At 50.6% G+C, this 18072-nt stretch overlaps 2 protein-coding genes across 2 annotated transcripts in view; one reads left to right on the top strand and one right to left on the bottom strand.

Moving 5' to 3' along the window:
- LOC116958653 (uncharacterized) overlaps positions 1-18072 on the top strand; it is a 55060-nt gene that overhangs the window by 8680 nt on the left and 28308 nt on the right. The window lies entirely within an intron of this gene.
- On the bottom strand, positions 520-17983 carry LOC116958652 (uncharacterized). Its single transcript, XM_076057294.1, has 4 exons — positions 17649-17983; positions 14934-16308; positions 6791-6963; positions 520-3739 (listed from the first exon to the last, which is right to left on the bottom strand). Exons 1-4 carry the CDS (start codon positions 17684-17686, stop codon positions 2362-2364), a joined length of 2964 nt encoding a protein of 987 aa, XP_075913409.1. The 5' UTR covers positions 17687-17983; the 3' UTR covers positions 520-2361.

An 18072-nucleotide genomic window follows, 5' to 3' on the forward strand; every position in this document is an offset into this window, starting at 1 on the left:
AATAGATTAATGTGTCCGTCCATCCGTCTGTCCCCTTTCAATACTTTAACGAAGTGAAATCTCGTGCTGTTGGGTGTAAAATCAGCAATAGACAGCGCAGAGACTTGTCCTACCAGCCCACCCTGCAGGGACCTGTTTTATTAAGTTGTATGAATGTACTGCTCCTGCATTCTTTGTTTTGCGTGCCACAGTGCTGCCACTCTCTTTGGAGGCATTTTTTCTCGTAAACAATATGACCACCAAATCTTTAACGCGGGAGAACCTCCCGTCGTCGCTAAGCAACTGTGTTTGTGTTGCTAGGGGGAACTGCGAGTCGGCGTTCCACATGAGCAGATGCGTGCTTTGGCGCGGCTCAGTTATCAAGATGATCGTACATTGTACAAAGAGTGATTTTCTTAGTTTAGATGGGACCAAGGGCAAAAACAAATAGCAAACGTTCATCGTGTACTCTGTTCAAACGTAAACCCAATAGTTTGTCAGTTAATATTATTACAAGGCGCAGACACAGTGAGACATACAGACAGCCAAAAAATGAAGTTAATAGGTTACATTTACGGTACGGTATATGTTACAGTCCAGTATTACATGCAAATGTACGACATTTCCTCTTAATTTACGAGGTGTTAAAAGTACGTCACCCTTTTTGTTGCGTTGAACCGTAACACGTTTCACAACACCGACCGTGCAGGCATTTAAATACGGCGCCGTACACGACTTACGAACCTCATTAGACATCCTTTGCCAGTACCAAAATGTAATAATAGGGTTTTTCCCCTCTTTTCTGGCAACAAAACTGTAACCTTTTTACGAGGATTCATGTCTGCATTAACCACAATACCTGCAGTCAAAATGCAAACAAAAAACATACTATGGTAATATATGCATTGTCCTTGAAACTGATTGGTCCATCTGGTCGAGCACCAATTGGGTCGAGGCTCAAAAGAAAGCCGTCCCTTGGTGTGGACCAATCAGTTTCAAGGACAATGCATACATTATCATAGTATGTTTTTTGTTTGCATTTTGACTGCAGGTATTGTGGTTAATGCAGTAAACATGAATCCTCGTAAAAAGGTTTCAGTTTTGTTGCCAGAAAAAAGGGGAAAAACCCTATTATGACTTACGAACCGTCCAACGTTACGAATGGGAGGGGGGGGGGGCCCGATTCAGATGGAGCTCATGGAGGGGGTGGGCGGAGGGGTCACTCGGTGCGCCTCTTCCCCGTTGCGAGAAACCGGACGAGCGATGGTACGGTATGCTACGCTCCTCCGCTTACTGCTCCTCCTGACGCATCATCTGGGCTAGACCACCTGGTGAATGCGAAATTAGTCGTTGGTCTCTGCATCTACATCGGCAGCCGTACGACAAGAAGAACGTGAAGAAGACGCCAGCATCGAGGTGCACCAGGCATCATTAGACCTCCTTTGCCAGTACCAAAATATAATAATAGGGTTTTTCCCCTTTTTTCTGGCAACAAAACTGAAACCTTTTTACGAGGATTCATGTCTGCATTAACCACAATACCTGCAGACAAAATGCACAAACATACTATGATAATATATGCATTGTCCTTGACACTGATTGGTCCACACCAAGGGACGGTTTTCTTTTGAGCCTCGACCCAATTGGTGCTCGACCATCTGCAGGTATTGTGGTTAATGCAGACATTAATCCTTGTAAAAAGGTTTCAGTTTTGTTGCCAGAAAAAAGAGGAAAAACCCTATTATTATTGTGCACCAGGCAGTTAAGGTGGAAAGTGGAGCCAAAGACGCTTCCGTCTCCTTGGTGGTCGTCAAGCAGGGTCCTCCAGTTTCTCCCCCCCCACCCCCCCGCCTCGACATTTAGAATCAACATCACCAGGCGTTTGAGAGCATGTGGTTACTGCTATAAGTATCCACGTGATGATAGGCCGCTTCGTTGAGGTATCATTTGTGATGGCCAGGTCGCTTCTGATAAAGAGCAATGTGGCTCAGTGTTGGGCCTTACCTGGTAAAATAAAACAAAGAGTCTACTACGTAGTTTTCACTTCACGTGTATCTGTTCACAGAACAAAAAATGATTGCCTCCACGTTGTGTACCTTCATAGTCGTGCAGACGCGCTTAAGAACGGCCGATGTATCGCGCAACATTTTCTCAACATTTCTCTCTCTCGGTCAGCTTCTCGAGTGTTTAAATCTCCACTCCACTAGACCTGCCCCCTCTGTGTAGTACACATCCTCTACCCGCGCTACCAAATTAACAAAGGTCCCAGTCGAGGACTCGCTCTCGCTCGAAATGCTTGCTTGGAGCCTCCTCCTTCACAGTCCCCACGTAGACCTCAACATTCGTTCCCAAAGCAGAGACTCAGCCTCCAGTGTGCCACCTTCACCCCAGCCGCGTCTCACAGCCGGGGCTTTCTTCCTGTTCCTGCTTCACGATCAATAGGGAGGCGGAAGGATCTTCACCGTCACATTCCACCTTCACCCCCGGCCACGTCTCGAAGCTGGTGATCCCTCCGCGCTCCCGCTTCACAATCGGTAGGGAGGCGGAAGGATCTTCACCGTCGCATTCTACCTTCACCCCTGGCAACGTCTCGAAGCTGCGGGTCTCTCTGTGTTCTGATGACAGCGATGCCGAGGGGGTCACCGAGGGGGTCACCGAGGGGGTCACCGAGGGGGTCGCTGTGGGACCCTCGCCCCCGAGGCTCGCCACGACCTCCCCAGTGGTAGTCACGCCCTCGTGAAGCCCGGCCCTCTCGCAGGCGCGGCGGCGAAGGAGGGGGGGACGGGCCGGCGGCGGCAACGCGCTCGAGCCCGCGCAGGCCTGCCGGTGCGCCCGGAGGCCCCCTGCCTCGGAGGAGGCCTTCCCGCGCGTGGGGCACGTGAAGGGCCTCCCGCCCGCGTGTGTCCTCTTGTGCACGTGGAGGGTGCCCAAGTGCGTGAACGACCTGCCGCACACGTCGCACGTGTACGGCCTCTCGCCCGTGTGGGTGCGCTTGTGGATGCCCAGGGTGCCCGACTGGGTGAAGGACTTGCCGCACGTGGTGCACTCGTAGGGCCTCTCGCCCGTGTGGGTCCTCTCGTGTTTGACGAGAACTTTCGACAGGGCAAATCGCTTCCCGCACACCGCGCACCCGTAGGGCTTCTCGCCCGTGTGGGTCCTCTTGTGGTGGATGAGAGCCGTCGATCGGCTGTATGCCTTGCCGCACGTGGCGCACTTGTACGGCTTCTCGCCCGTGTGGACCCGAGTGTGGATGACGAGGGTGCTCGGGTGCACGAACGCCTTGCCGCACACGGCGCACGCGTACGGCTTTTCGTTCGTGTGGATCCTCTGGTGTTTGAGGAGGTGTTGCGACTGAGTGAAGTCCACCCCGCAGACGTTGCAGTGGTAGGGCCTCTCGCCCGCGCGGATTCTCTTGTCCGGTGAGACGTCTCTTGGCAGTGGGACGATCGACTTCCTGCGTCGCGCCCGCTTCATGTGCATGCTCTGATGGGAGCAGTAGTCTCCCGAATTCGCGAAAACTTCATCGCACACCCAGCACTTGTAGGGCTTCTCGTCGGCGTGGCTCCTCTGGTGGCCGATCAGAGTGGCCGCTTTGTCCGTGCTGTACGGGCAGTAGGGGCACTGGTACAGCACGGACTCGGTCCGGCGCCTGTGCTGCTTCATGTGGTCCTCCAGGGCGGGCAGGCTGATCACCACCCAGTTGCAGATCGGGCAGTAGATCTTCATCTCTCCTCCCTCGTTCATCGTTCCCGTCCTGGCACTGGGGCAAAGAGTGAGGCACACGAAGGAAGGAAAATTAATCTCCCCCGCCCCTCTGAAGTATCGCAAACAAGTCGTGAAGCTAGAAACCACGGACACCGGTTGCTAACCTCCGAACAAAGGCAGTGGTCGCCGCTGCGTTGCGTGGCGCTTTCAGATGCTGCTGCTACTTGTGGCGGATGTCTGGAACGCTCTTCCTCTCTGGTATGAGGAAGCCACTGGGAGCTACGATGCACTTTTAAATCATCACCAAGATTGACAAACTAATTCATTTAGAACTGCCGCTTGTTGTTGTGTTGTCCTTACCTCGCACCTCCGATTAGCGCAGTTGGCTACTGATCCGTTGTTACGTTTTTGCTGCCTTGCCCAATCTTGATAAATCGGACTTAAACAATTAATTTCCATTTTGCGACTTGCTTACCTTTAGTTCTATTTTGCCCTCCGATCATGTGTTTGTGTGTGTCACGTGTGTGTGTATCGTGTGTTTGTGTGTGTCACGTGTTTGTGTGTATCGTGTGTTTGTGTGTGTGTCGTGTGTTTGTGTGTATCGTATGTTTGTGTGTATCGTGTGTTTGTGTGTGTATCGTGTTTGTGTGTATCGTGTGTTTGTGTGTATCATGTGTGTGTGTATCGTGTGTTTGTGTGTATCGTGTGTTTGTGTGTATCGTGTGTGTGTGTGTATCGTGTGTTTGTGTGTATCGTGTGTTTGTGTGTGTATCGTGTGTTTGTGTGTATCGTGTGTTTGTGTGTATCGTGTGTTTGTGTGTATCGTGTGTTTGTGTGTGTATCGTGTGTTTGTGTGTATCGTGTGTTTGTGTGTATCGTGTGTGTGTGTATCGTGTTTGTGTGTATCGTGTTTGTGTGTATCGTGTGTGTGTGTATCATGTTTGTGTGTATCGTGTTTGTGTGTGTATCCGGTGTGTGTGTCGTGTTTGTGTGTGTATCGTGTGTTTGTGTGTATCGTGTGTATGCCGTTGTAAATCGCTGACTCTCCATGCCCATACTGGATATCTGTGGAAAAGAGCTTGATAGCTCATTGGATTCCTCCTCCTGCAGTCTAAATAAAGATTCTGATTGAGATGACTCGCAGATCCACCTGTGCCCCCCTACTGTGCTAACTTGGTGCTTTTGTCACCCGGTGCTCTGTTCGTTGTTGCGAACATCGCTCCTCTGCCCTACATTGTTGCTGGAGGGGGACTGCCTCCAACTGCCCAGTAGCAGCGTCCTTCACGAGCCTCCTCCACAGAGGCGATCTTGACACCGCTGGTACCAGTCATCGGCAAGTCCACTCAGCTCCACATCCTCCCATACCGCATCAGCGCCATCTCATCTCCAGCCCGTACCGCGCCCGTTTAGCCCGCCTCTATCGGGCCAAACAGAAGCTGCTTGGACGTGCGGTGGCTGGGCATGCGAGCTACATGACCCAGCCAATGTAGCCTTGGAGGAGCTCGCCAAAGTTAGGGACCCTGTCCAGATCCTTCAAGTATTTGTGAGCTCCTCACACTTTGATTCAGCCTGCCGGTTAAACTCACGATGGATCGTAGGTAGGGCTGGCCTGCAAGTTTCAAACCGGACTATCTCTCATGGTCTCTCGCGAGTACCTCGCGATGTCTCCCATGGTCTATCACAATCTCTCTCTCACAATCTCCCTCTCACAATCTGCCACTCACAATCTCCCTCTCACAATCTCCCTCTCACGATCTCCCACTCACAATCTCCCTCTCACAATCTCCCACTCACAATCTCCCTCTCAAGATCTCCCTCTCACAATCTCCCACTCACAATCTCCCTCTCACAATCTCCCACTCACGATCTTCAACTCAAGATCTCCCTTTCACAATCTCCCTCTCACGATCTCCCTCTCACAATCTCCCTCTCACGATCTCCCTCTCACGATCTCCCTCTCATGATCTCCCTCTCATGATCTCCCTCTCACAATCTCCCTCTCACAATCTCCCACTCACGATCTCCCTCTGACAATCTCCCACTCACAATCTCCCTCTCACAATCTCCCTCTCACGATCTCCCTCTCACGATCTCCCTCTCACAATCTCCCACTCACGATCTCCCTCTGACAATCTCCCACTCACAATCTCCCTCTCATGATCTCCCTCTCACAATCTCCCTCTCACGATCTCCCTCTCACAATCTCCCTCTGACAATCTCCCACTCACAATCTCCCTCTCACAATCTCCCACTCACAATCTCCCTCTCACAATCTCCCTCTGACAATCTCCCACTCACGATCTCCCTCTCACAATCTCCCTCTCACAATCTCCCACTCACGATCTCCCTCTGACAATCTCCCACTGACGATCTCACGATCTCCCACTCACAATCTCCCTCTCACAATCTCCCACTCACAATCTCCCTCTCACAATCTCCCACTCACAATCTCCCTCTCACGATCTTCCTCTCACAATCTCTCTCTCACAATCTCCCTCTCAAAATCTCCCTCTCAACACAATCTCCCTCTCTCCCACGGTCTCTCTCCCTCTCTCTCACGGTCTCCCACGATCACTCACGATCTGCCCCACCTCCCCCTCTCTCTCCCTCACGGTCTCTCTCCCACGGTCTCTCTCCCACGGTCTCTCACCCACTGTCTCTCACCCACGGTCTCTCTCCCACGGTCTCTCTCCCACGGTCTCTCTCCCACAGTCTCTCTCCCACAGTCTCTCACCCACTGTCTCTCTCCCACAGTCTCTCACCCACGGTCTCTCTCCCACAGTCTCTCTCCCACGGTCTCTCTCTCACGGTCTCTCCCTCTCTATTACCCAGTCTCTCCCACAGTCTCTCTCCCACAGTCTCTCTCACGGTCTCTCACCCATGGTCTCTTTCCCACGGTCTCTCTCCCACGGTCTCTCCCTTTCTATTACTCAGTTTCTCCCACAGTCTCTCACCCACGGTCTCTCTCCCACGGTCTCTCCCTCTCTATTACTCAGTTTCTCCCACAGTCTCTCACCCACGGTCTCTCTCCCACGGTCTCTCCCTCTCTATTACTCACAGTCTCTCCCAGAGTCTCTCTCCCACAGTCTCTCCCAGAGTCTCTCACCCACGGTCTCTCTCCCACGGCCTCTCTCCCACAGTCTCCGGGTCGCTCTTCGCCCTCCGCTCCCTCTCCGTCGGCTTCCTTCCGTCGCGTGCGAGTGACGTGGGGGGGAGGAAAACTGGGAGCAAGCAACGCTGGCGTGACGTCACGACCGGTAGGGTGGGGGGCGAAGGGACGTGACGTCATGTGAGGTGGGTGGTTAGATTAAGAGACATGATGTCACGACTAGTGGGGGGATGTGGGTCATAGTCATAGTTCATAGTTCATTTATTTGGTATAGCCCTGTGAGCCATTCGGCTCTTGAATCGGGTGCAACCGCAACAAACAAAAAACACGAACAAGAAAACATCTTAAAGTGATTATGTGACTGTGCAAACAGAAAATACAGGAAAAAAAATATCAAAATATTCCTGAAATAGCACCGTACACCAACGCTGTGTGCAAAAATCCCAGTGGGATGCAAGTCAAACAACAACAACCACAAGACAACTAAGATAAAGGCCATCAGTCTAACTCCGTACTACAATAAACAAAAAACATGGGCAAAACAAAAAAAGTTTTCGAAATCACCAAAATAAAAGCAATAAATCCAATGTAACACTGATCATAGGGACTGTGACCGAATTTCTAACAATAAACTACATAAATAAATTATAACACCAAAATCTAGAGCCATATTTTAGGCCACTGAATAGCAGTGGCAGCTAGGGTTGTACAACTCCTCTAGAGTAGTTTTGAGTGAAGATCTCATAGGTAGTGATTCAAGTTGCAGTTTATTGGCAATAGCATTCCAGACCCTGGGGGCATCAATACCAAAGGCCCTTCCTCCAGTTTTTGTATGGCAATAGGGAATGTGAAGCTGGTAAATGAGCGAAGACCTGAGGTCAAATTTGTTCTTTGAAACAGAGAGGAGATCCAGTAGGTAGTCTGCGGAATTTTTTGTAAGTACATCGTGAATAAATAAGATCTGGTGCACAAGCCGTCGAACATTAAGAGAAGTTAAGTTTGACCCAATGTAGAGATCACAGTGGTGAGTCCTATATGGGCAGTTCAATGCAAATCTTAAGGCCGAGCGATAGATGGAATCAAGCTTCTTCAGTACAGTACTTGGGGCTGATTCATACACAATGTCACAGTAGTCAAGTAGAGGCAGTATGGTAGCTTTTATCAATTCCAAACGGAACATTGGGGGGAAGCAGTGCTTGTGTCGATACAGAAAACCAATTTTTATTTTTGTCATTTTACCAATATAATCAATGTGATCTTCAAAACTAAGTTTTGAATCCAGGATGACCCCAAGATACTTATAGATCTTGACTTGCTCTATTTGATAATTATTCAAGGAATGTAATTGGGGAAAAATAACTTCCTGCTTTAGTCCCGGAGAGAAGCATAGCGCCTTGGTTTTGGAGGTATTCAGGACTAGTTTAAGAGAAACTAGCTGATGTTGTAGTTTGTTGAAATCACCCTGGAGCTTAGCAATCACGTCATCCGGAGAGCGGCCAGCAGTAATCAGTATCGTGTCATCTGCAAAAAGATTTACCCTGGAATGATCCAGTTCAGTGCCCAAGTCATTGACATAAAGAGAGAACAAGAGGGGGCCGAGGATGGAACCCTGTGGAACCCCTTTTGTTATCTTAACACTGTTTGACCTCCAACCATCTGTGAATACAGTTTGGGTGCGAGAAAAGAGGTCATTTTTTAACCATTGTACTGTGTTCTCGGAAAAACCGAGGCAACTTAGTTTACTAAGCAGGGTGTTGTGGTCTACTGTATCAAAAGCTTCGGACAGGTCAAGAAAAAGACAGGCACAGTACTGCTTATTACCAAGGCTATTGTAAATTTGATTCAAAGAGTCTAATGCAGCAGATGTGCTGTATTTTTTCCGGAACCCAGATTGTTTTAGATGTAGTAGATTGTTGGTGGACAGAAAACTGCTAATTTGGTAGTTCAATAATTTTTCAAAAATTTTCATCAATGGGGACAAAATTGAGATAGGTCGGTAGTTATTGGGATCATCTTTAGGGCCCCCTTTGTTAAGTGGACGGACATAGGAAGGTTTCCATTCTAGAGGAACTGATGCTTCTTTGATGGACAGGTTGAAAATATGGGCTATAGGTTTGTATATTAGGTGACCAACAGTTAGTAGAGCAAAGACGGGAAAACTATCTGCTCCGGTAGAGGAGGACCCTTTGAGGTAGGACAGTTGTTTCAGAACATTACTTTCGTGGATTGGTTGGAAACTAAATTCGTTTAATGTTTAGACAGGGGTGTAGGAATTTGCAGGAGCAGGGGTGACTCCCAATACATTATCAAAAAGATTACCAGCTTCAGAAAAATGAAGGTTAAAATTGTCAACTATTTTTTTGGGATCTGAAAAATATTCCCCATTTCGGTGAAGCTTAACGGGCAGATTTTCTGTTTTGGATGCCTTTTCGATAGATTTGATTATTTTCCAAAAAATCCTGGCATTTCCATGTGATTCCAGGAGAGTGGAGGAAAAATAGGCATTTTTTGCATGCCGTATTTTTTACGCATCTATTCCTTAAAATCCTGTATTCTAGCCAGTCATTTACCAAATTACTTTTCTGAGCACATGCCCAAGCCTTGTCCCTAGTTTTCATGAGCTTTGTAATCAAAGGATCATACCATGGTGGGCGGTTGCCTTTAGTTTTAAATCTAACCAACGGAGCATGTTTGTTAAGAATTTGGAGAAACGTGTACCTGAAAGTCTCCCAAGCCATAGTCAGGTTGGGGATATCACAGACCTTATCAATATCCGAGTGAAGCACATCATTTGTAAATGCCTGAGTGCTGAAGTGCCTCAAAGAGTGCTTCTCAACAATTTTAGGGGGGGCTTTGGGTCTGACTGATGATCTCACACCAAAAATGAAGGAGTGATCACTAAGGTTATTACCCAGAACACCAGTCAGTGCGAAATTGTGAGGGGCATTTGTCAATAGGACGTCAAGCAGAGTTGACTGTCCCGGATTTTTTAGGTTGGGGTCTTGTGGGGACATTTATTAATTGAAACAAGTTAAATTCATCTGTAAAATTTGTGGCCACGGCCGGCGGGTTTAGCCAATTCCATTTAGATCACCCACTAAAATTATTTCACCTTTAGGGAGGCCCCCAAAAAGCTCTCTCAGTGCCGATGCAGCTTCAACATCCTTCCCACAAGGCGGTCTATAGCAGACGTGACGATGCGACCGGTGGGCAACGAACAGACGTGACTTCAGGACCGGTCGGGTGGGGGGCATGAGAAGTTACGTCACGAAAAGTGGGGGGCTAAGTGACATTGACGTAATGGCCGGTGGGGGGTGGGGCGAAGAGATGTCACGATCTGTGGTGGGGGCGACGAGATATGACGTCACGCGCAACGAGGGCGTGGCGTTGTGTCTGCAAAATTGAAACTCAACACTACCCATAGACTTAACACTACTCATAGACTTAACACGACCCATAGACTCAACACTACCCATAGACTCAACACTGCCCATTGACTCAACACTACCCATAGACTCAACACTGCCCCAAAATACAAAAGTCTATTTTTATACTTTTTGCATTGTGTACAGTCTGGAAGCTACCCACATGCCAAATTTTAAGTTTGTTGCATTGTTGGGAAGTATTCTAAACATTTCAAACAGACACACACATTCACAAATTTCCCTTTTATATATATAGATAAGTACATAGTAACACAGTAACATATGTATGCGGTACGTAATATGAAACAAAATTTAGCAACGTACAACGGATGACCGCTGTGTGGTGCCACAACAGCGAAGCCGCTCCGTCGAAACCGGGGCCGTCGCTGTGCTGCTGCGACCGAGAAGCCACCCGGCTCCCGTCACAGCGCTCTCCCTGCCACCCCCCCCCCCCAACATAAACACACACACACACTCACGTCGGGCCTCGTGGGGAGGGGGGGCACCTGCCCTGAGTTTTTACCTGAGAGGCCCCCTCGTGGGGGTGCTCCACGGTTTCTCAGGGTCAGGGAATTGGCAGGCCCCCCCCGCCCCCAGGCCAAATGGCACTGCGGCGCTGTGGCTTAACTTAAAATTAAATGACCACGGCGAACTCACTGAGATCCGCAGTGAGGAGATGCCCAAGACACACACGGACCAGCAGACAGGTGGGGAGCGGGGCAGCGCGGGTTAAACGTCTCAGCCCGTGATGCACCACGGGTTAACGTCTCCACCCATGATGCACCACGGATTAAACGTCTCTACCCGTGATGCACCGCGGATTGGCGTCTCTACCCATGATGCACCATGGCTTAACCGCGGATTGGCGGCGATGATGCGGCACCGGCTCGCTTATTGAGTCGGTGCACTTGGCTAAACAGTGGGGGGGTGGAGCGTCAGAGAGGGGAGGTGATCGGATTGGATAAGAGGCCAACGGGACGGCGGCGCGGGGGCTTTGAAGCGAGCATAAAAAGGGACGCTTTGGGGAAGCACAGGGCCGTTTTCGCTGGGGATCAACAGGGGGGAGGGATCGACGAGTCGTCACCTCACTGTTACTCGCACGTCCGTGAGACGGGGCAGAGAACAGCCAGATTCCGTTTACAGCATCATCTTTCCGCGACCTACATCACTGCGAGGTCGGACCGTAAGTACAAGGAAGAGCGGTAAGACAAAAGGGGCAAAATTCTGAGAGAGAATAGAGAACGGACAGGCCAATTAAGTATCAGGCAGTAGAGAGATAGGTTAGACCTGTCCTGCTGGTCCGCACTGACACACACAGTTTAGTTTGTTTATTTGCGGATAATAAATCGTCAGGAGAGTATACACCGTGTCGAGCGGTCTCTGTGAGCGCGGAAAGGAGGGTCGAGTGTCGTGGGTCAGGTCGCGGGGGCGTACGGAAAATTACATCCAACTGTTCGGGAGAGCACCTGGTGTTCGCGTACACGCGCGGCTGTTTAAACGACCTTTAAATCGGGGCGGAGTGTCCCCCTCCAATCGGAAGCGTAAAGCGGTCAGTTCCACCAATTGAATCATGAATACGCGGGGGGCAGCAGCAAAGTCGGGGGTACAGGGGAGCGAGGAATTGGGGGGCGGCAGCCCGCACCCGACAGAGCCGTCCGGGAGCAGTAGCTCGATCACGACGGAGGAGTCGGGGGGGGCAGCGGCCCCGACAGCTGCAAAGGAAGATCTTGAGTTTTGATTAAAGTGTACTGATCTTTAAAGGTGCATTGGAAATTGTTGATACTCCTGCTGATATTCCTGCTGTTATGGAGTGACTCATGCTGCAAGCTATGGCTGCAAAGTTTGGTCGTACATGTTATGTATATCGTTTATTGTAAAATTTGAATCACAGTTCCTATGATCAATGTTACATTATTTTTAGAGCTTTATTTTGGTGATTTCGAAAACATGGTTTAGCCACGTTTGTTTGTTGAAGTGCAGAGTTAGCCTGATAACTTTAATCTAAATTGCCTTATGGTTGTTATTGTTTGACTTGCATCCCACTGGGATTTTTGCACACAGCGCTGATATACGGTGTTTTTTTCTGGAAGACTTTGCTGTTTTTTCCTGGATTTTTCTGTTGTGCGTAGTCACTTTAAGATGTTCTTTGTTCATGTTTTTGTTTGTTGCGGTTGCACCCGAGTTAAGAGCTGCATGGCTCACAGGGCTATCTATATATATAAAAAAGTAAAAAAATGTGTGTGGGTTTGTGTGTGGTCGCGTGCTTGGCTCTCCAACGATGGAGTTTACGTAAAAATAAAATAGCCAGGTACCACGCCGTAAGCCCCGCGGTGAGCAAGCGCTATTCCTTTTTCACATACGTCAACTTTCAATTAGTTTAATTAGCGATTTCGTGTGATTTAGGCCTCGGCAAGGTAAGGTAAAAACAACGAGCCTCCCTTTACCCTACCTTTTACCTTACCACAATACAATCACTCTACCCTTACTTTTACCCTTTAGCAAGGTAAGGTAAAAGATCAAAAGCAACCAGCCTGCCTTTACCCTACCTTTTACCCTTACCTCATACACATTACCAGATTACAAGGTAATTACTGGGGTACTACACATGAAAAAGGTTTATAACAGGTAAATGCTAGGTAGAGCGCATTATTCATCTATACATATAAAAGGGAAATATGTGAATGTGTCTGTTCAAAATGTTTAGCATACTTCCCGAAATGCCACAAACTTTAAATTTGGCATGTGGGTACTTTCCAGACTGTACATCATGCAAAAATTATAAAAAATGACTTTTGTATTATTTGGGGGGGGGGGGGGGGCGCAATAATGCATATATTTTGCACGGCAAGTGAGCTGTGACGTCACATCTGTCATGTCACCCGCATGCGGAAGCGTCACGCGAGTAAAGTGCCATAGAAATGTGTTGCAGGTCTAAGGCGTTCTTCGCGCAGCATTGCTTCATTATTTCAGTCGTTTACTACCGCACGCACCCTGAAAGTTGTGTGTATGTGTACCTATGGACGCGCGTGCGTGTATGTGTGGGGGGAGCGGTAGTGTAGTGGTTAGCGCTACGCTGCGCTACGAACCCGGCGACCCGAGTTCGATTCCCGCTCATGGCCACCACCGGTGACGATTATTTGAACCGGTCCTGGGCCTCCCCTAGGTCGACTCAGCCTCAAACGAGTAACTGGTGTGGTGTGTGAACATCGCCACTGGGGCGCCAAAGGCGGCCGGGCGTGGTGAATCCAAGTCCCAGGCGAAGCTGGGTAGTAAAGCTAGTCTATATATATATAAAAGGGAAATTTGTGAATGTGTCTGTTCGAAATGTTTTGCATAGTTCCCGACACGCAACAAAGTTGAAATTTGGGCATGTGGGCAGCTTCCAGACTGTACACAATGCAAAAAGTATAACAATAGACATATTTTGGGGAGGGGGGGGCGCAATAATGGATATATTTTACACGGCAAGTAAGCGGTGATATCTGTGATGTCACATCTGTGATGTCACATCTGTGATGTCACCTGCATGCGGCAGCATTACGCAGTGTGCCTGGTGACGTCATGCATCCCCCCCCCCCCACCCTCCGCGCAGTCCGTGTATTCATCCAAGACAAGAATCCAAGTCTTGGGCAAAGCCGGGTAGTAAAGCTAGTATAGAATACTCTCGATGATTCCAATTTTAAATGGAGGCCACGGACTGCGCCAGGGGAAATACCAAATTGTATCTGTGGTCAGATACCCACATGCCTGCAACACAACCTCGGCAGCCAAATGACAATGGCTGATAAGGAAAAGAATCACGACACCAAGTGTAACCGGCCCGCCCTATCCCTCTCCTCCCGTGTTCGTTACGAGGGGACAGGCCGGTTAATAAGTACAAAAAACCCAACAATAGTAGATGAGTTCGGAGGCGATGAGTGGATACTCTGTGTTGTGTTCTGCCCTCCTTCTGAGAATCGGATGACTCCACCAGCAGGGGACACCAGAGGATTGTGTGACTGCAACTCTTTATTTCAAAGTGATCTTCTGAGGAGCATTCGTGCATCTGTATGGCGTCCACCCGAATCTGAATAGGTGCCCTGTACCCTGAATTGATTACTCTACTGGTGGGCGTGGCCTACTGTGCACTAACGTGACCCTATGGGCTTAATCCATGTTCATTATTACTTTCCTTCACAATTGGACTTGTGGTTCATTTACATTAAACCAATACCGGCTACACAAAGAAGAGCAATACCTGATCAAACCAAGGGCATCAAAAACATCAAGACTTCATGGCTACCAATGATTCACAAACCTGGTGTCCCATGTAGAATCATAGTACAATAGGCTCTGCCAAATACAAATTAACACTACGTAATAAAACAAATACAGCCCAACATCGGTAGGACCTCTTCATCAAAAACTCTGAACATCTCGTAAATATAATTAAAGATATTAAGCTCGTGCTTTCGATCGGCCGATGTATCGCGCGTCATTTTCTCAACATTTCTCTCTCTCGGTCAGCTTCTCGAGAATTTAATCTCCGTTCCACGAGACCTGCCCCCTCTGTGTAGTACACATCCTCTACCCGTGCCACCAACTTAGCAAAGGTCCCAGTCGAGGACTCACTCTCACTCGACATGCTTGCTTGGAGCCTCCTCCTTCACTCTTCCCACGTAGACCTCAACATTCGTTCCCAAAGCAGAGACTCAGCCTCCAGTGTGCCACCTTCACCCCAGCCGCGTCTCACAGCCGGGGCTTTCTTTCCGTTCCTGCTTCACGATCGAGAGGGGAACTGAAAAATCCTCCCCCCCCAGTTCTACCTTCACCCCTGGCCAAGTCTCGGAACTGGCGATCCCTCCGCGCTCCCGTTTCACGATCGGCAGGGAGACGGAAGGATCTTCACCTTCGCATTCCACCTTCACCCCTGGCCACGTCTCGAAGCTGAGGGTCTCTCCGTGTTCTGATGTTAGCGATGCCGAGGGGGTCGCCGAAGGGGTCGCCGAGGGGGTCGCCGAGGGGGTCGCTACGGGACCCTTGTCCCCGAGGCTCGCCACGACCTCCCCAGGGGCAGTCACGCTCTCGTGGAGCCTGGCTCTACTGCGGGCACGGCGGCGGAGTAGGGGGGGACGGGCCGGCGGCGTCGTCGCGCTTGAGCCCGCGCGGGCCTGCCGGCACGCCCGGAGGCTCCTTGCCTCGGCGGAGGCCTTCCCGCGCGTGGGGCACGTGAAGGGCCTCTCGCCCGCGTGCGTCCTCTTGTGTACGTGGAGGGTGCCCAAGTGCGTGAACGACCTGCCGCACACGTCGCACGTGTACGGCCTCTCGCCCGTGTGGGTGCGCTTGTGGATGCCCAGGGTACCCGACTGGGCGAAGGACTTGCCGCACGTGGCGCACCCGTAGGGCTTCTCGCCCGTGTGGGTCCTCTCATGTTTGACGAGAACCCTCGACTGGGCGAATCGCTTCCCGCACACCGCGCACCCGTAGGGCTTCTCGCCCGTGTGGGTCCTCTTGTGGTTGAGGAGCGCTGTCGACTGGTTGAATGCCTTGCCGCAAGTGGCGCACTTGTACGGCTTCTCGCCCGTGTGGACCCGAGTGTGGATGACGAGGTTGTCCGAGCGCACGAACGCCTTGCCGCACACGGTGCACGCGTACGGCTTCTCGTTCGTGTGGATCCTCTGGTGGTTGAGGAGGTGGTGCGACTGAGTGAAGTCCTCCCCGCAGACGTTGCAGTGGTAGGGCCTCTCGACCGCGCGGATTCTCTCATCTGGTGAGACGTCTCCTGGCGGTGGGACGATCGACTTCCTGCGTCGTGCCCGATTGATGTGCATGCTCTGATGGGAGCAGAAGTCTCCTGAATTCGCGAAAACTTCATCGCACACCCAGCACTTGTAGAGCTTCTCGTCGGCGTGGCTCCTCTGGTGGCCGATCAGCATGGCCGCTTCGTCCGTGCTGTACGGGCAGTGGGGGCACTGATACAGCACGGATTTGGTTAGGCCCTTGTGCTTCGTCATGTGGTCCTCCAGGGCGGGCAGGCTGATCACCACCCAGTTGCAGATCGGGCAGTAGATCTTCATCTCTCCTCCCTCGTTCATCGTTCCCGTCCTGGCACTGGGGCAAAGAGTGAGGCACACGAAGGAAAATTAATCTCCCTCGCCCCACCCCTGTGAAGTATCGCAAACAAGGCATGAAGCTAGAAACCACGGACACCGGTTACTAACTGTAGAACAAAGGCAGTGGTCGTCGCTGCGTCGCATGGAACTTTCAGATGCTGTTGCTGCTTGTGGTGGACGTCTGGAACGCTCTTCCTCTCTGGTATGAGGAAGCCACTGGGCGCTACGATGCACTTTTAAATCATCAAGATTGACAAACTCATTTCTTTAGAACTGCTGCTTGTTGTTGTGTTTAATTTGTTGCTCTTCCCCTGCACCTCCGTTTAGCGCGGTTGGCTACTTTTATGTTTTTGCTGCCTTTCCCAATCTTGATAGATCGGACTTAAACAATTTCCATTTAGCGACTTACTTACCTTTTGTTGTATTTTGCACTCCTATCGTGTTTGTGTGTTTCGTGTGTTTGTGTGTATCGTGTGTGTGTGTGTATCGTGTGTTTGCCGTTGTAAATCGCTGACTCCCCATGGCCATACTGGATATGTGGAAAAGAGCTTGACAGCTCATCGGATTCCTCCTCCTGCAGTCTAAATAAACATTCTGATTCTGACTGAGATGACTGGCAGCTGCACCACCTGTGCCTCCTACTGTGCAAAATGTGTGCATTTTAATCGTCCAGCGCTCTGCTCGTTGTTGTGAGCGTCGCTCCTCTGCTCTCCGTTGTTGCTGGAGGGGGACTGCCTCCAACTGCCCAGTAGCAGCGTCCTTCACGAGCCTCCTTCTCCACAGAGGCCGATGTTGACACCGCTGGTACCAGTCATCGTCAAGTCCACTCAGCTCCACATCCTCCCGTACCGCATCAGCGCCATCTCATCCCCAGCCCGTACCGCGCCCGTTTAGCCCCCCTCTATCCAGCCCAACAGAAGCTGCTTGGACGTCCGGTGGCTGGGCATGCGAGCTACACGACCCAGTCAACGTAGCCTTAGAGGAGCTCGCCAAGGATAGGGACCGTGTCTAGAACTTTCAAGTATTTGTGAGCTCCTCACACTGTGATTCAGCCTGCCGGTTACACCCACGATGGATCGCAAGCAGGGCCGGCCTGCAAGTTTCAAATCTCTCTCTGCTCACGATTTTTCCCTCGCGATGCCTCCCACATTCTCTATATCACGGTCTCTCTACTCACAAGGTGCTGCTCACGATCTCCCTCTCACGATCTCCCTCTCACGATTTCCCTCTCAAAATCTCCCTCTCACAATCTCCCTCTCACAATCTCCCTCTCACGATCTCCCTCTGATGATCTTGCACTCACGATCTCCTTGTCGCAATCTCCCTCTCACGACCTACCTCTCACAATCTCCCAGGGCCTCCCCCACGGCCTCCATCGGTCTCTCCCTCTCTATTACTCAGTCTCTCCACAAGTCTCTCTCCCACGGTCTCTCACCCACAGTCTCTCTCCCACAGTCTCTCTCCCACAGTCTCTCTCCCACAGTCTCTCTCCCACGGTCTCTCTCCCAGAGTCTCTCTCCCAGAGTCTCTCACCCACGATCTCTCTCCCACGATCTCTCCCTCTCTATTACTCACAGTCTCTCCCAGAGTCTCCCTCACAGTCTCTCTCCCACGGCCTCTCTCCCACGGTCTCTCTCTCCCAGTCTCTCACCCACAGTCTCTCTCCCACAGTCTCTCACCCACGGTCTCTCACCCACAGTCTCTCTCCCACGGTCTCTCTCCCACAGTCTCTCTCCCACGGCCTCCGGGTCGCTCTTCGCCC

The sequence above is a fragment of the Petromyzon marinus genome, chromosome 80, assembly GCF_048934315.1.
Source record: "Petromyzon marinus isolate PM22_M1 ecotype Great Lakes invasive population chromosome 80, UKy_Petmar_22M1.pri1.0, whole genome shotgun sequence".
Lineage (NCBI taxonomy): Eukaryota > Metazoa > Chordata > Hyperoartia > Petromyzontiformes > Petromyzontidae > Petromyzon > Petromyzon marinus.

Bases quoted from the DNA above. Each gene is read 5' to 3' on its own strand.
- LOC116958652 (XM_076057294.1), bottom strand. From the start codon at position 17,686: ATGGAGGCCGTGGGGGAGGCCCTGGGAGATTGTGAGAG. The intron at 16,309-17,648 runs GTAGGTCGTGAG...TCTTTGCCCCAG, and splicing joins GCCCTGGGAGATTGTGAGAG to TGCCAGGACGGGAACGATGA. The intron at 6,964-14,933 runs TGAAGGTGGCAC...ACATGACGTCAC, and splicing joins GCTGTGAGACGCGGCTGGGG to GTCCCTTCGCCCCCCACCCT.